The sequence below is a fragment of the Mirounga angustirostris genome, unplaced genomic scaffold (assembly GCF_029215605.1).
Source record: "Mirounga angustirostris isolate CCGP_5_RB_7025 unplaced genomic scaffold, mMirAng1.0.hap1 SCAF_11, whole genome shotgun sequence".
In the NCBI taxonomy this organism is placed as follows: domain Eukaryota; kingdom Metazoa; phylum Chordata; class Mammalia; order Carnivora; family Phocidae; genus Mirounga; species Mirounga angustirostris.
The window spans coordinates 127,203,191-127,218,262 of record NW_026991719.1 but is presented as its reverse complement, the minus strand read 5'-3'; the positions used below and the strand labels follow the sequence as shown (position 1 = coordinate 127,218,262).

The 15,072-nt window shown below is 40.7% G+C and overlaps 1 protein-coding gene and 2 long non-coding RNA genes across 3 annotated transcripts in view; 2 read left to right on the top strand and 1 right to left on the bottom strand.

The window, feature by feature from the left end:
• Positions 1 to 15,072, top strand: part of LOC123851199 (uncharacterized) — a 168,606-nt gene that overhangs the window by 87,066 nt on the left and 66,468 nt on the right. The window lies entirely within an intron of this gene.
• SPRY3 (sprouty RTK signaling antagonist 3) lies at positions 444 to 10,469 on the bottom strand. Its single transcript, XM_045884819.3, has 2 exons — positions 10,105 to 10,469; positions 444 to 4,548 (listed from the first exon to the last, which is right to left on the bottom strand). Exon 2 carries the CDS (start codon positions 4,443 to 4,445, stop codon positions 3,579 to 3,581), a length of 867 nt encoding a protein of 288 aa, XP_045740775.1. The 5' UTR covers positions 4,446 to 4,548; positions 10,105 to 10,469; the 3' UTR covers positions 444 to 3,578.
• LOC135361983 (uncharacterized) lies at positions 10,538 to 13,859 on the top strand. Its single transcript, XR_010406292.1, has 2 exons — positions 10,538 to 11,112; positions 11,430 to 13,859. It is a non-coding gene; the product is annotated as an uncharacterized LOC135361983 (long non-coding RNA).

The window sequence follows — 15,072 nt, the reverse complement described above, 5'->3', positions numbered from 1 at the left end:
CCAGAAGGGTTTACATTATATTCCAGACTTCTATACCTACCTCTGGAGCATGGACTTCGGACTCAGACAGCCTAGGTTCAAATATTAGCTCCTTCACTTACAAGCTTTGTTACTTTTGGCAAGTCAATTAACCTCTCTGTGCTTCAGTTTTCTCATATGAAAAATGGCAATTGTAACTGTACCTACATCTTAAAGTTAACGTGAGAATGAAATGAGCTAATATAGGCAATGTGCTTAAAATAGTGCTTAGCACATAGTAAGCACTATATAAATGTTCACTATATTTATTATAGCCATCGTGATGAGGGAAGATGGGCTGGAATCAAAGGAAAACTCTTGACTAAGCCATGTGAAATGTATCAGGGAACCAATATATGGAAAGTAGTAGAAGTAGGGGGTAACAGATGACTTAACTGCAAAAAAATGCGAAGCAGGAAACACCCTCTAAATATTCCTGTTTATACAGTACATGACACAAGGTAGAAAAATAATGAAAACAGAGGCTTTCTGCAGGATTTAGAGTTCTTTCATATATATTTTAAATATACATGTGCAATACATTAAAATATATAGAGATGTGTGAATATATATATTTACACACACACACACATATATATATACACACACACATATATACATATATGTGTGTGTGTATATATATATATGTATATATATATATATATATAAAATTTCACAGAAGGGTACATATGCACACTCACACATCTGTACACATACCCCAACAGGACCCATCTATACGTAAACCAGATGCAGCCCGTATCAGGCCAACTTGGACACAAGTGAAAGCCCTGACTCAGCAGCAGATTGCAGATTGCAATTGCATTTGAGTAACCCTTCAGTTTCTTCTACCAAGTGTAAGGCCATTTAGAAATACACTGAGAAGAGCTCTTCTGGGTGTATGGCAGAGCCCAGGGCCCCTCTGGCAGTGCACAATTTGCCTGAGTAAGGACTGCAGGATTGGGATATCAAGGAACTATCGAGGAAGAGGGACTTGTGTTGTTTGGGGCCCTGAAACTAATAAGCAAACATCCATAGAATAACTTTAGCTCCAGGAACAATGCACTAGTGTCATAGAATCCTTATATATCTCAGCTCTAAGCAAATTTCAGGCATAAGCGGGGAGAAGTGTGTGTTGCTACTCGTCACCATCCAGCCGGACCCAGAGAACTGGGCACAGCTTTTAGGAATAGGTAAGTCAAAGTTCAATCAGGCAGACTTGTAAGATTTTAAGAACTTACTTAAAATGGAAGGATCTGAAAGCAACTTAAGAGGTTACAGGTATTGGTTTGGGTTTATAATGTTCCAAGAAGCCAAACCTTATATATGGCACCATTTGCAGCAATATCATTAACATTATTAGTAATCATCATAACATATTTGTATATACAAAAATAGAGCAAAGCGATTCTAGAAGAGGAGGCGAAAGTGAAAGCATGGGCCTGTGTGCAGCCCAAATGTCAGTACACTTCAGGAAGATTCAGAACCAACAAAAAGTAAGTGGCACATCCTTCTATAGCATATATCCAACAAAGGGATGTGGATGTTCCCTTCTTCTTCCCCCTGTGTATGACTCTACATTTCTCCCCACCTCTCCACTCGGCAATACACATCCATGCACGCTTTAAAAGAGATGATATATAAAGTTAGAGTCTGGAAGTCTTAAACTAAGTTGGAGCACCTTGATTTCAAGCAAGTGCCCTCAATCTCTGAATTCCTTGGTGAATTTTGGATCCGCTTACAGAGGGAAACTGGATCTAACTCTTGTGTCTTTTAACAGCTGTCTTTAGGAGCCTGCCATCCCCACTGCAGCCTTTTCCCGTTGAAGTGGATTCACAACACAGTCAGTTCTCTGCTTCATATGTCTTTCAGCTCAGGTTTCCACTGTTGCTGAAATTTCGGTTCTCAGGCAATTGCCATTGCAGACAAAGCCAGGAGTGAGCACAACATGTGTAGCAAAGAGAAGGCGAAGATACAGCTTGGTTAGGGGTTCCTTGTTTTTGTTTTGCTTTGCTTTGTTTTCCACACTTGAGCTTCTACAAGTGACAGAGCCAAAGGTGATGTCCACTGGTGGAGCCCCAACACCTGATAGTTAAGTAGCTACCCACCGTGCACGGCATAAAGACCACCACCCTAACTTGGCATGGTTCCAGAAAAATTGAATGGCAATGGCTTTCTGTCACTGTTAATAGAGTCCTAGGAGAAAAGTCCCATGACCTGATGTGATGTAGGCTAGGGAATACTGAACTAGGAGTCAGAAGGCTTATATTCCAGTCCCAACCCTGCTATGAACTCAGTGTGTGGCCTTGGGAAAATCCCTTCCTATCTCCAGGCCTCAGTTTTCCCAGCTGCAAAATAAGGGCATTGAACTAGATTAACAATTAAGATTCTTTCCAGCTCTAAAGTTTTATGACTTTTTATGTCCATAATTAAGGCCTGAGCCATGCAGTCTCAGGGCAGTTAGCTTCTAAGAGAGAACAGACCTCTATAGTATCCCTTGTTTTGTTCATTTAGCTATAAAGCACGTCTGCCTTTGGCACTTGGGTCAGACATACAAAGTTATGAGCATCCTGATTTACTATCCTACTCCGCATGCTAGTGGAATCTGTCAGTACTATAAGTTGATGATTGGGAAAGGGAGTAAAACTCCAACTAGTGAAACCTGGAAATGTAAGATAAGTTTTGCCTCATATGCTCACAAACAGGTGAGTGTGGTTATGAATGCACACACACACGTCAGGATATAGACTATTGCTCGTGATCAGTTCATTACAGTAATCCGTTTCCCTTAATAAAATTTAGTAAGTAGTGTAGCATGGCAAAGTTTGGCGTCAAAGGAAACACCTATGGAAAAACAGCACTTCTGGACAGAGTAGAGAAAGAAGGACAGGCAGAGAGAGGCAAAGACCGATCAAACAAGATAGAGATATGAGCAGAGAATGGGTTAGTCGGAAAGAGAGAGAGGAAAGGAGTGGAAGGAAGGGAGAGAGAAAGAAAAGAGAGGAAAAATAAAAATCGGGTGGGAATGAAGGGGAAAGGAACAAAGAAGAAGAGGAGAGAGGGAGAAAAAGACTAAAGAAGAGAAGGGCAGTAAAGAGGGAGAAGGGGTCAGATTCCCTGGAACATTGAACACTGTTCCACGTGGACCTGTGAAAACCATCTCAGAAGACAGTTTCCAAAGGCCTGTGGAAAGTAGAGTGACGCTCAGAGCCTGCATCAAGAGGCATTCTGCTGCGAAGCCCCTAGACCTCCACGTTGCTGGCTCTGTCAGTCCTCAGTGTCCGAATCTCATGCCTATATATCACCTGAATTTGCCATGACAGCCACAGGGCTACAATGGCAAGGTGTACAAAGGTGGAAGAGGAGTGGGATAGATACTGTGAGAAAGAACAAGGCATCCTGCACCAGGATGGACTTGGCCATTCCCCTGACACTGCAGGAGCAAAACTGGTGAGGCCTTAACTTTGGCTGCTTTCCTCCTTCTCCCCGTCTTCAAAGATGAGGCCTACACTTTACTACTGGGAGTTAGAAGGAGAAAGCTCTGGATCCATGTGGTGGGAAGGTCATACGGACTTTTCCTGGGCCTTGGGGAATGCTGCACTACCGGAAGAGATTTTTCTGCACACAGTGTTGGTGTGCCTCTTACAGCGGCAGCCTGGTCGCCTGAGGCTATCATAGCCCTGCTGGCACAGATGGAGGCATCCACGGGTAGGCAGGTAGCAGCAGAGGCAAGGGAGGAAGAGGGAGATGAGACTCATGGCTGCCCAGCGGACAAAGCAAGAGCTAGGCCCACAGGAGCAGGGCTCATCAGCGCAGTTGTCTTCATCATCAGTGGAGCAGTGGTAGAAGAGACCCTTAACACAGCAGAGACAAGTGCCATAATCGAGGAGGCTCTCAGCAGAGCAAAGGCACCGCTGGTTGCACAGCCAGCAGGAGGGGAGAGGACGAGCTGCTGCGCAGAGGACACATTTGCAGCGCCCACACTCCTCGCAAATGAAGAGGTGCTCACTGGGGTGCACAGCAGATTGCTCAGCTTCTCCCTTCAGAGCACCATCAGCCTTCGGGTGGGCCCCTGCTCCAGGCTGCGTTCGGATGATGGACTGGCCTGAAGGTGAGGGCGTAATGCTGCCCAAGAGCCTTTGATCAGAGGCAGTGGTGCTATGGGACATTGAGCTGGCGATGCTAGATTGGCTCAGATGCTGCGGCAAGGGCTGCAGTTGATGGCACTGGCTGAGACTGCGGGGAAGAGCAGTAGGCATGGTAGCCAGCGACCAATCAGATTTGTGGGTTTGCACTATAAGGGAGGGGCTGGAGAGGGCTTGTTTACAGGGCACTGGAGGCCGTTCCACATAATCATTGCTAGCATGAGTAGAGCGCAGTTGTTCAATAGGGAGAATTTGTTGGAAATCATCTGTCACTGCGGCGTCCATTTTGCTTTGATTCTTGAGTTCTGAGTGGTTTGGGGTCAGGGTGGCACTTGTGGTGATAAATAGCCCTTGTAGTTACATGGACCTTAGGGCACATCAGAAAATCCTAGGAGAGAAGAAATAGAAACAATACATGAGAAGACACACACATGACTACTTTGCAGGGAACTAACAAGGCTCCAGCCCTATCTCTACCACTACCTTCAGTTACTTTAGGGTAGTCTTCCTGTTACACCTTCATTCTGTAATTGACCTTATCCACTATCTTCACAGGCAAATCTGGTCAACCCATCCAGACTATAAAGCACTCTGGGAGCAAAGCTCACATCATTGATTCCTTTTGTATTTCATCATATGACTAGGGTCACAGGAGAAGCTAGCTCATTCAGATGCTTGCTAACAGAGGAATCTAGGCCTTGAGCATCAAAATTCTAATAAAAATGGAAGCTAATCTCAAATGCAAAGGCTACAGCCTGAAGTGATGCTAATGTAAGAGAAAAAGCCTCAAAGGTCTTCCATGAGAAGTTGCATGTGTATGTGTGTGAGACATATATACAATGTACATATATATATATATATATATATTTGATTGATGGTATATAAATATTCTCCTTTCAGTGAAATTTCTGATACGCATAATAAACAGATGAGCAAGGAATTGCTTGATTCAATGAATACAGGCAGGCAAGAGGCTCTCTGTAGAATAATAGGAAAAAAACTTCCCCAAAGCAGATGGAAGTCGAGACTAATCATCTTGCAGTTCTCCTCACCTTTGGTCTACTTTAACTTATTGAGGAGATAATTCTTTCTAACTGGCAGTGTGGCTCCAGAATCAAACTTTTATATATGTGTGAGGAACACTGGGGATGGGGGGACCATATAAGATGATCCCTGAATTTTTTGAAATACCACCTGTAACTGTACCTATTTAAACCAAGTTGAATATCTAGAAAGCATATGCTTATGTCTCTGTCATACCACAATCAGGAAGAGCTGGGTGGTCATTCCCTGAAGGATCTGATGGAGCCTAATACTGATAATGGTGACCATGAGGAAAATATTATACAAACAGTAGATCACTGTATTACACCACCTGGAAGACTGAACGGCCAAAAAAGTGTACACAAGAAAACCTAAGCACAAAGCCAAGAGTCATTCTGGAGGCATTAGGACCTAGGAAACACTAGCACGAATAAAGTATGTATTTGAAATCCATCATATTTCAGGCCTCCTCAAAATAGATCGATTACTCACACTACTGTATGGAATGCAAAGCTTGAATGAGTAATAGAAATGAACAAGTGAAAGAGGATAGTGCTTGATTAGGTTTCCATAAGCAAGCAAACACGACACTGAAATGCGCCCAAAGCTCGATAACAGGAAAAATAAGGATGCCGTTCATAAAGGACTCAGTGGCTAATAATATGACCAGACTCATTGCCTTTTGAGGCTATATCCCCATGCAAACCTGTTTAGTTGAATTTACATCTGTTCGCTTTTTGAAAAGAAGATTTAATTTGGTTAAAAATAACTTTTCTGGCACATCACAGAAAAGAACCAGTCTGACTATAATTTCACTTTTTAGCTGGTTGTTTTGGTGTTATTTAATGCAACACAAGAGAATGCAAATAAACACTACGGACATTCTAAGGCTCGAATATCTATGAAACTTTTGTCAAATCACTTGTTTGTGTGGGCCTCAATTTCACTATCTATATAATTATAGGGGTATACTAGGTGATTTTGAGGGACCCTACCCCATTATGTTCTATAATTCTATAACTACACAATTTGACAAAAATTTCTCTTCATCTACACCTCTATATCTCCAATCCTTGAGGGTGAACTAAGGAACATGCCCTTTTTCATTTTGGCATTCAAAAGCAAAATTTATGTCTCTTTTATTTACTTGGACTCAGGCCCCTGAAGCCTCCCACATCTACCTTTACTGTACTTTGCTAAGATTCACAATCTCAGCACTGGAAAGGAAAAAGTAGTTTTCATTCGAACACCTAAATAAACAAAAACACGGGACATCTGGGTGGCTCAGCCGGTTAAAGGTCTGCCTTTGGCTCAGGTCAAGATCCCAGAGAGCCCCACATGGGGCTCCTTGCTCAGCGGGGAGCCTGCTTCTTCCTCTGCCTGCCGCTCCCCCTGCTTGTGCTCAATCTCTCTCTGACAAATAAATAAATAAATAAAATCTTAAAAAAATAAACAAAGACACATTGTTCAGCTGACTTGCAGGGTATGTGCATGTAGATACTTTGCATCAGGAAGAGTCTTTTGACAAATTTATAAGAAATGGATTTATTCCCCATTGATCAGATAAAGAATGCATGGGGCCCCTTGTGTCCTTTATACTATAAGAACAGTAACAAACACACTGGATGCATTTTAGACTAATTGATTTCCCAAAGGAAATTAGATTCAAAACATATTGGAAATTCCAAGAATCAATAACTCAAAGGAAGGCATACAAGGTCTCAAAGTTACAAAAGATAATCCTATGGGATTCCAAAGATATCACTAGGTATCTCAGGGACATGCCCAGAAGGTTGAAAAGCTAAGCTTGGAGGAATCTAGGTCATAATAGAAATGACTCAGAACCATGTTCAAAGGGGATTCTGTCTTGGCAGCAGAAGGGTATATGGTGCTTAAGTTGAGAAGGTGTATCTGGATATTGATTAGATTGCTGTGAGACTGAAAAGTTGAGCTGCTGGGTTGTATAATTAAAGGAAGCTTTGGGCATTGGTCTGGGATGATGAGGTACTACTGTCTTGTTTACAAGGGGCTTAACAGGATGACCTCCTGACCTGCAAAATCTTTTATTAGAATGGACTGTGGAAAATCTGCAATACAGTGGGAAGGAGGACCTGGGCAAAATCAGAGTGTAGAGAAGGATAAAGCAGTATTGAATGAGAATAAAATGTTTGCCGATCCGATCCGGCTAACAGGACGAACTGAAGTAGATACTGTACAGAAAGGTAAGAGGGGGAAAGATTGAGAAGCAAACAGGCAAGAGCTGCTACATAGATGAGATGAAAAACTACTACTGCATGTTTATGATTCAGAAATCCACTCATTAAAGGGCCATTCATTGTGAACAAAAACAGTTAAGAAACTGTGCTGTTGGTCAGTTCCATATTCTATTCAATGAGAGAGAGAATCTGCATATCACATATTATTAAATAGGAGCCAAGGTGATTACAAGTCTTGGCTGCACATTGGTGGGATCTAGTGATTTCTGTCACGTAGTGCCTCTGCAGTAATGAATGATGCATTGTAAACCCACTCCCATCTCAGTTCCTCTGGCCAGGTGCTCCTAGCTTTCTCAACAGTTTTTCTGTAGCCCTGAAATTTTCTGTTCAACCTAAACAGAAATTTCTTTTCTTATGCCAACTTAGGGACTAGAGAGCTAAATCTATTCAAGAAATGTTGTTCGTTAATGAAAGGAAAATGTATTTACTCCCTGGAACCTAAAATCTGCCATGTTGAGACTAAAGTTGAAAACTTCCCTATCTAAAGCCCTACTATGCTAACACCCTCAGACAGTTCTGATTTCTCTGGTAAATCCTTTCTGATACAATATGACTCAACCTCAATTTCAAAGAAGGGAGGGGAGAGAAGGAGAGCTTGGCTCCTGTTTTCTCCCACTCCCATGGGTTCAATGCTGTTTTGTACCTTACTGTGTAACAGCTCTGGGGTGTGTTACTTTTTTCTGTGCTCTGCTGTTATATACACTCCTTCTCAGAATAACTGAAAGCAAACATAGGGGGAATTTCTGCTATGGCTTTATATGTTTTCTTAGTTCTACTGTTCCAAAGTCTGCTCTCCAAAAATCCCTCTCTGTGCAAAAGCATTTGCATCTCTATCAAAGCACTCCCCCCTTACAAATACCAAGTTGTATATAGTTTACATTACTAACCTCTCAGCCACTGACTGGGCCTCCCTCCTACCACATACATCTTGCTGGAGCTGCCAGGTTCTCACCACATTTAACTCTTAACTTGTCACTTTGCTACCCTAGCAGTATTCATTACTTTAATAGTTTCATTAAGACTCAGAGCAGTTTATTTCAAACTAGAGAGTCTAGCAGCTTTAAGACCTTGCATTTTTAAAGATATAGGTGTTTTAGTGATGAGCACTACAGGGAAAAGTTGTAATATCAAATGAATTCACACACTTCTAATCCTGAAGAAAATGCTAGTTGTTCACTTAAGAAGCAGGAATCTTTCTTTAAACACCATATCCTTTTACAAGATACAAGAATTTTAAGTTCTAGTGTTAGCTACTTTATTGTGTGACTGTGGGCAAATGACTTCTATCCCAAGCCTCAGTTTATCTACAAAATGAGGGGCACTAAAGGAGGGCTTTTAAAGCCCTTTCTTGTTCTGAGGCTCTAAGTTTTTTTATGCTGGGTTTGTTGGTTGCATGTCTCTGTCTCAAAAAGTCTTTCAGGAAGAATTAGTCTCCTTCCTTCAGGTTTTTTAATTCCTCACTACCCAACTCCTCAACTCTGAATAAAAACCTTCCAAATCCAAGGCACTCAGATCACTATCTAGATTGTTTCACAGCTAGAAAGACCTAAAAACAGAACACAAAGAAACAAAAATGCATAGAATAAGGTCTTAGTACATGTTTATTTAGAGGTACAGGGAAGAAGACTAATACTTCCTTGTGGATAAAATGCTAGTCTGTGCCTTATTGGTATGTATGTATGCAGCTGACTTGTTGGGAACATGATTTAACACCTGGTATATCCAAATTCATGTAATAGCACATTATGTTACAATGAGGTTTTAATGTACCCAGAAAAGAAACAATAGTTTGCATTTCAAAATAGATTTTCTGTTTAAGAGTTCAAGGTCTGTTTTCTGTTCATCCAACTTGGTTTGCAACATGCAGAGGTGAATGCTAATTATAATTAGCTAGAGGAATGGAAGGGAGTGTAAGCCACTGTACTAGGTCCTATCAAATGCCTATTGGCTAACTGGACATGCTCACAGGTTCTCACTTTTGACAAAATTTCCGTATGCCACACAGAGACATGTGCACACACACCCAGGCATGGATCCAGAGATTTCTAAATCACTGCTCTGACTCAATGTAAGTAGGGGGTTATGCCGTGTCAGCTTGCGCCATTTCTACCCAGGGCAAGGTGATGTGATGAAATCTGAACGATGCACAGCCCAGACTTGTGAGCCAATAGCAGACTAGCCCCACGCTGACAGGATGCCCGCTGGGCAGCCAGACTGGCCTCAGCACGGGCTCTCCCTACGTCCTCAGCTTGGGTGGTTAGGCTGCGCTATAAGGGGCTTAGGCAAGAACCAAAATGCGTTTAAAGGTCAACAAGCTAAAAATTAAATTGACATTTGGCTACAAAAGGGTTATTTTGAAGTTCCATTTTGATTTATAAATTTCCAATACGGATAGTTTTCTGCAAAAGCTGATTCATTTAAATCAAATTTAAATGGTTTTCATTTTATTTTACCCATGCGTTTGCTCTTGTACGCGTGCACACACACGCGCGCGCGCGCGCGCACACAGACGCGCGCGCGCACACACACACACACACACACACACGATGGCCGGAATGAATGGCAATCTATGCATTGCATAGAAAGAATTCTAGGGTCTTTAAGAGCTAATCTCTATGGCTTACCTTGAGGAAAAGGTTTATCCATGCTGAGGAAAGCAGAAGAACTAATGCCCCATTTGGCTCAAAAGACCTCTTCTTCTCCTGAGTCTTTAGGTTTCTCCACCTCTCTTCGGAAAGTCTGAATGAAAACTCCTTCACTGGCAGTGGAGCCAGAAACAGAGATAGTTCTGTGTCGGTCTTTCTGACACAGCACAGAAAACGGAAAGAAAAAAAAAAAAAAAAAAACGGTGGTGCGGGGGGTGGGGTGGGGAGGAGAGTCAGACCTGTAGTGGCAGATACTTTGTATAGATTTTACATGCAGATCTAAATCTTGATGCACGTATTCCCCAAAGAAAGCTCAGCAGGGTAAGTTGTTCATCTCCTCCTCCTCTTTCTCCTCCTCCTCCTCTTCTTTCTCCTCCTCCTTCTTCTATTTCTCCTCCCCCTCCTCCTCCGCCTCTTTCTCCTCCCCTTCTCCTCCTCCTCCTCTTTCTTTTCCCCCTCCTCCTTCAGCGTTTTCCTTCCCCTCCTCTTCCCTCCCCCTTCCCTCCTCCCCTTCTTCCTTCTTTACCTCCTTCCCCTCTTTCTCTTTTGCCTCCGCCTCCGCCTCCGCCTCTGTCTCCTCCAATCTGACGGATGAACCGAAGCAGCAGAAACTGCAGTTGTAGACACAGGGTATCTCAACAGAGCAATAGATACCGCTAGTGTGTGATTATTTATATAGCTCAGGGTGTGTTGGTATATAATCTGCAGAGACGGGGGGAGGGGAGTGAAATTGCAGTGTGTTCAGCTCAGCTAGCTGGCTGTTTTGTGAATGTACATGATTTCTGAAGGTCTTGTGAATGGATTATAGGGGAGGATGGGAGGAAAGGGATTTATTGCTCCTTGTTATAATTTCTTTCTCTCTCTTTCTCTGTGTCGTTTGCTTTCCCGGAGCTGTAGCTCTTAATGCTTAGCTAAGTGGCGTCATCCAGTTGAAATTGAATCGACCCATTAGAACTCCCCATAGGAATCTCTGTATCCGGTCCTTGGGTAATGACTGAAACAAAATTTAAAGGGGAATGGGGGTGGGGTGGAAAGTAACAATTTTAAGGAGGCCTCATTTAAATATCTCTGCCGATCACAGTCCTACCAAACCACTCAGCCCTTGCAGCTTCTATCAGATAGAGCTTCTCCTTTGTTTAAGGGTTTCTCCCACTCTTACCCGCATTCATTCCCACTTTTTCAGCACGAATAATGATTGTCCATCCATCATCCATTGGGAAACCATTACCCAACTTACTTTCCCTTTCTGCCTTTAGTATGCCATATAATCAACAAAAATTTTTTTGTGCCTTCTGTTGTACTAGGTATTGTGGATTCAATAAGGAAGACAGAATCCCTGCCTTCATGCAGCCTCCTTAGGACTGCCAGTCTTCTGAAAATAAAGCAGCTTTGGACATTTTCTCTTAAAATGAAGGACAAAGTTTTCTGTAAATTATCCTCAGTCCACTAATTAAGTAGAAATGGGTCTTCCTTTTGGGCATCCAAACAGAAGCACTTGCATGAAAACAAGTCTCATATTTAAAATAAAAGAGATCTGATTTCAAGTCCTGCTTCAATGGACAAGTAGCAAGAGCTTGATCATCAACATTCTTAGGATGCCTTGCTTACCCCATCTATAAAAATGAGATGGTAAATGGTGACAGTTCTGAGTAAAACAAACCTGTGTGAGTCACGAAACTGAGATTCTTAATCTTACTCTAACTCCTTGTGTGACCTTTGTAATTTACTCTCCCTCTAGTGCCTCAATTTCTACATTTACATGAGAAGATCTGATTAGGTAATTGCTAAGATCCCTTCTAGCTCTGACATTCTATTATTTACACCCTCTCAGGAGGATTAAGAAAACAAAAGAAAGCATGGGATTAAAAATATATATGGTTGTGTGGGTCTGCATGCTCATATGTGTATGTGTGTGTCAAAGGTGCTCCAAACTCTTTTGTTGATGGGTAGGTACGTATAGTGTATACACACACATATACGTACATACATACGCGTGTGTGTGTCTATATAATTTCTAAGCAAATCCAGTTCTCTTCCTAATCAGAATTTCTAGAGTCAAGAGATTTGCCTATGTAAATTCTTCTCTTTTATGGCTCAAACATCTTCTTTACTCTTAATATTGACTTGAGCTTATCAAGATCATGAAAAACATTAAAGCTAATCTGTAGTTTTATCTGCAGAAGAGGAAAGATTTACTGATATATTCATTCACCCATTTTTTCAACAGGTATTTATTGCACATCAACTATGTGCCAAGTACTGAACTAACTAGATTTGGGTCAAACAAATCAGGGTTCAAATTTTTGCTCCTAAATTTATGAGCTATCTGACTTTGGACATCTCAATTCACGTCTCTGAACCAGTTTCCTCCATTCATCTATAAAATGAAGGTAACAATAGTCCCCACATCACAGAATTGTGCTATTTCCTATAGATTGAATAAGGTCTTGCATTTGAAAGTCTTATCATGTGTCTGGCATATAGTAAGTGTTCAATGAACAGTAAATATGAACATTAAGAAAATTAAGAAATTGTTCTCACCCTAATGAAGCCCATAGGAGAGGGAGAGATGATTTCAATTTGAAATCCTTTTATTTTTTTAAGCTCCATTTTTAAATTTGAGCAGATATATGCCAAATATATCTTTCTTAAATGTGGCTTATTTTCATACTTTATTCCTTTGTTCAAAAACTTCTTTCTAATTCCTAGAGCATTAAGTTTAAATTGCTTTGCCTGTCAATCAAGTTATTCTGACTCTATACATTCCACTTCTCAACATACCTTTCAACATAAGATAAGTTGAGTGTTTGACTCTTCTAAGATACCAATCCAGCTTTCCATATGTATCCTTCACATGACTTGTGTATATTTATTCATTTTCTACTTTGGGGTCCTAATTCTTCTGTGAATACTTCCCTGGCTCTAAGGCTCCTTTCTGTTCTAAAGCTCTATGATAGTTTTTACTAATACCCGAACTTATTTCTACATTTGTAACTCCTATAACACTCTCATCTATGTTCTGTCCTGGTTATTCAGTAGACTTTGTTAGATACTTTACCTTCTTTCAAAATCTTTTTGACTTAATTGTCTTATCAGAAATGATTTGGACAACCAGTTTGCTCTAAGTATGGAAGGGTGTGTTTAATTAATTATAAAACTATAACTTAGAGATTTCTAAAACATAGTAGTAAGGAAGATATTTGGAGGGCAGAGTGATTTTTCTGGTGTTCTTCAAGGTTACTTATTTATTTTTTGAAATTACTGGCTTTTAGAAATAGGTGGGTTGAGGGCGCCTGGGTGGCTCAGATGGTTAAGCGTCTGCCTTCGGCTCAGGTCATGATCCCAGGGTCCTGGGATCGAGTCCCACATCGGGCTCCCGGCTCAGCGGGGAGCCTGCTTCTCCCTCTGACCCTCTCCCCTCTCATGCTGTTTCTCTCTCGCTCGCTCTCTAAAAAATAAAAAAATAAAATCTTAAAAAAAAAAAAGAAATAGGCGGGTTGATCTGTGCTAAGACAGTATTTCCAAATTCAACTGGATTTGCGTTAATGTCAGCAAGGTGTCTATAAAGAGAAAAAAAACATTGGATTGGGAGACAGGAGACCTGTGTTTGCTCTAGGCCAACACTGTCACTAACTAGCTGTATGATCTTAGACAATTCAATGAATATGTCTAAATGTGTTTCCTGAAAAGCACACCATTAACTAAAGAGCTAAGAAAGCATGTTTCCTGAAATACACTGATTCTAACAAGTTTGTAAAACAAGTTGTCAGACATCACATAGTGAATTTTGTAATGTCTCAACATCAATTTCTGTATATAATTGTACTATGCCAGTATCTTTTCAAAAATCATAAAACTGCAAATAATCTTTCAGAAACACAACAGCTTAAAGCACAAATAAACATATTTATGTTGATTTCTAAGAGTCAGTTATTTATTCATTTAATAGGCATTAATTGAGTGACCAGTGTGCTGGGCCCTGGGGATACAACAGTGAAGACAAATATGATAAATGTTATATCTACCCTCAAAGAGATCACTGTCTAGAATGGGGGACAGACAATTATAATTAAGGGTGATAAAGAAGAGGACAGTTACCTAAACTGGTGTTTTGGTGGGCAAAAGAGTATATAATGACATGGAATATTCAGGGATATCAAGTAATTTGGAAAAGTTAGAGCAAAAATCCTTGAAGAGATTTGCAGATGAGAGGGTTCTGTGGTGTAGTGATTAAGAGTGTAAACTCTGAAATGAGTCAACCTGAGTCGAATTCCAGATCAGCCACTTGCCAGCTATATATCCTTGGCCAAGTTACTTAATCTCTTTGGGCCTTGGTTTCTCATTTGTAAGATCAGTACAACTTACAAATATACCTCATAGGGTTGTTGTGAGAATTAAATGGGTTAGAACATGTTAAATGCTTAGAACAGTATCTGACACAGAACAAACATCTTTCCCTACCCACTTGAGTGTCATCAACTCCACAAGAGTAGGAAATTTAGCTGTTGAATAATCAGCACTTAGTGAGTGGCCCATAGAAGGCATTGTTGAATGAATGATCATTAACCTAATTATTATTTTTTATGGGTATCATCCTAAGAGGTGAGAAGGTTGAATAATCTCAGTTATTTTCATTGTTGCCTTAATATAGGCTCACAGTATAATAATATAGTAATAAATTAATATATAAAAATAAATTCTATGTTATTAATATAGATACTAGATTATATATGCTATTAATTAATTATAATTAATCAATGAATCCCTGGTCTCAAGGGGCTCAGAATTTGGTAGGAAAGGTAGCAAACAGACAAATGTAATAAAGAATAAGTGCTATGGAAGGGAGTAGAGAGGAAATACATCTAATCCAATATTGAGGGGGTTATTGAATGCTTCCTAGAAAAGGTGATATTTAAATATAAATTTGAAGGATGAGAAGGACATTAG

Excerpts from the sequence above, each read along its gene's own strand:
- SPRY3 (XM_045884819.3), bottom strand. The coding sequence starts at position 4,445 with ATGGACGCCGCAGTGACAGATGATTTCCAACAAATTCTCCCTATTGAA.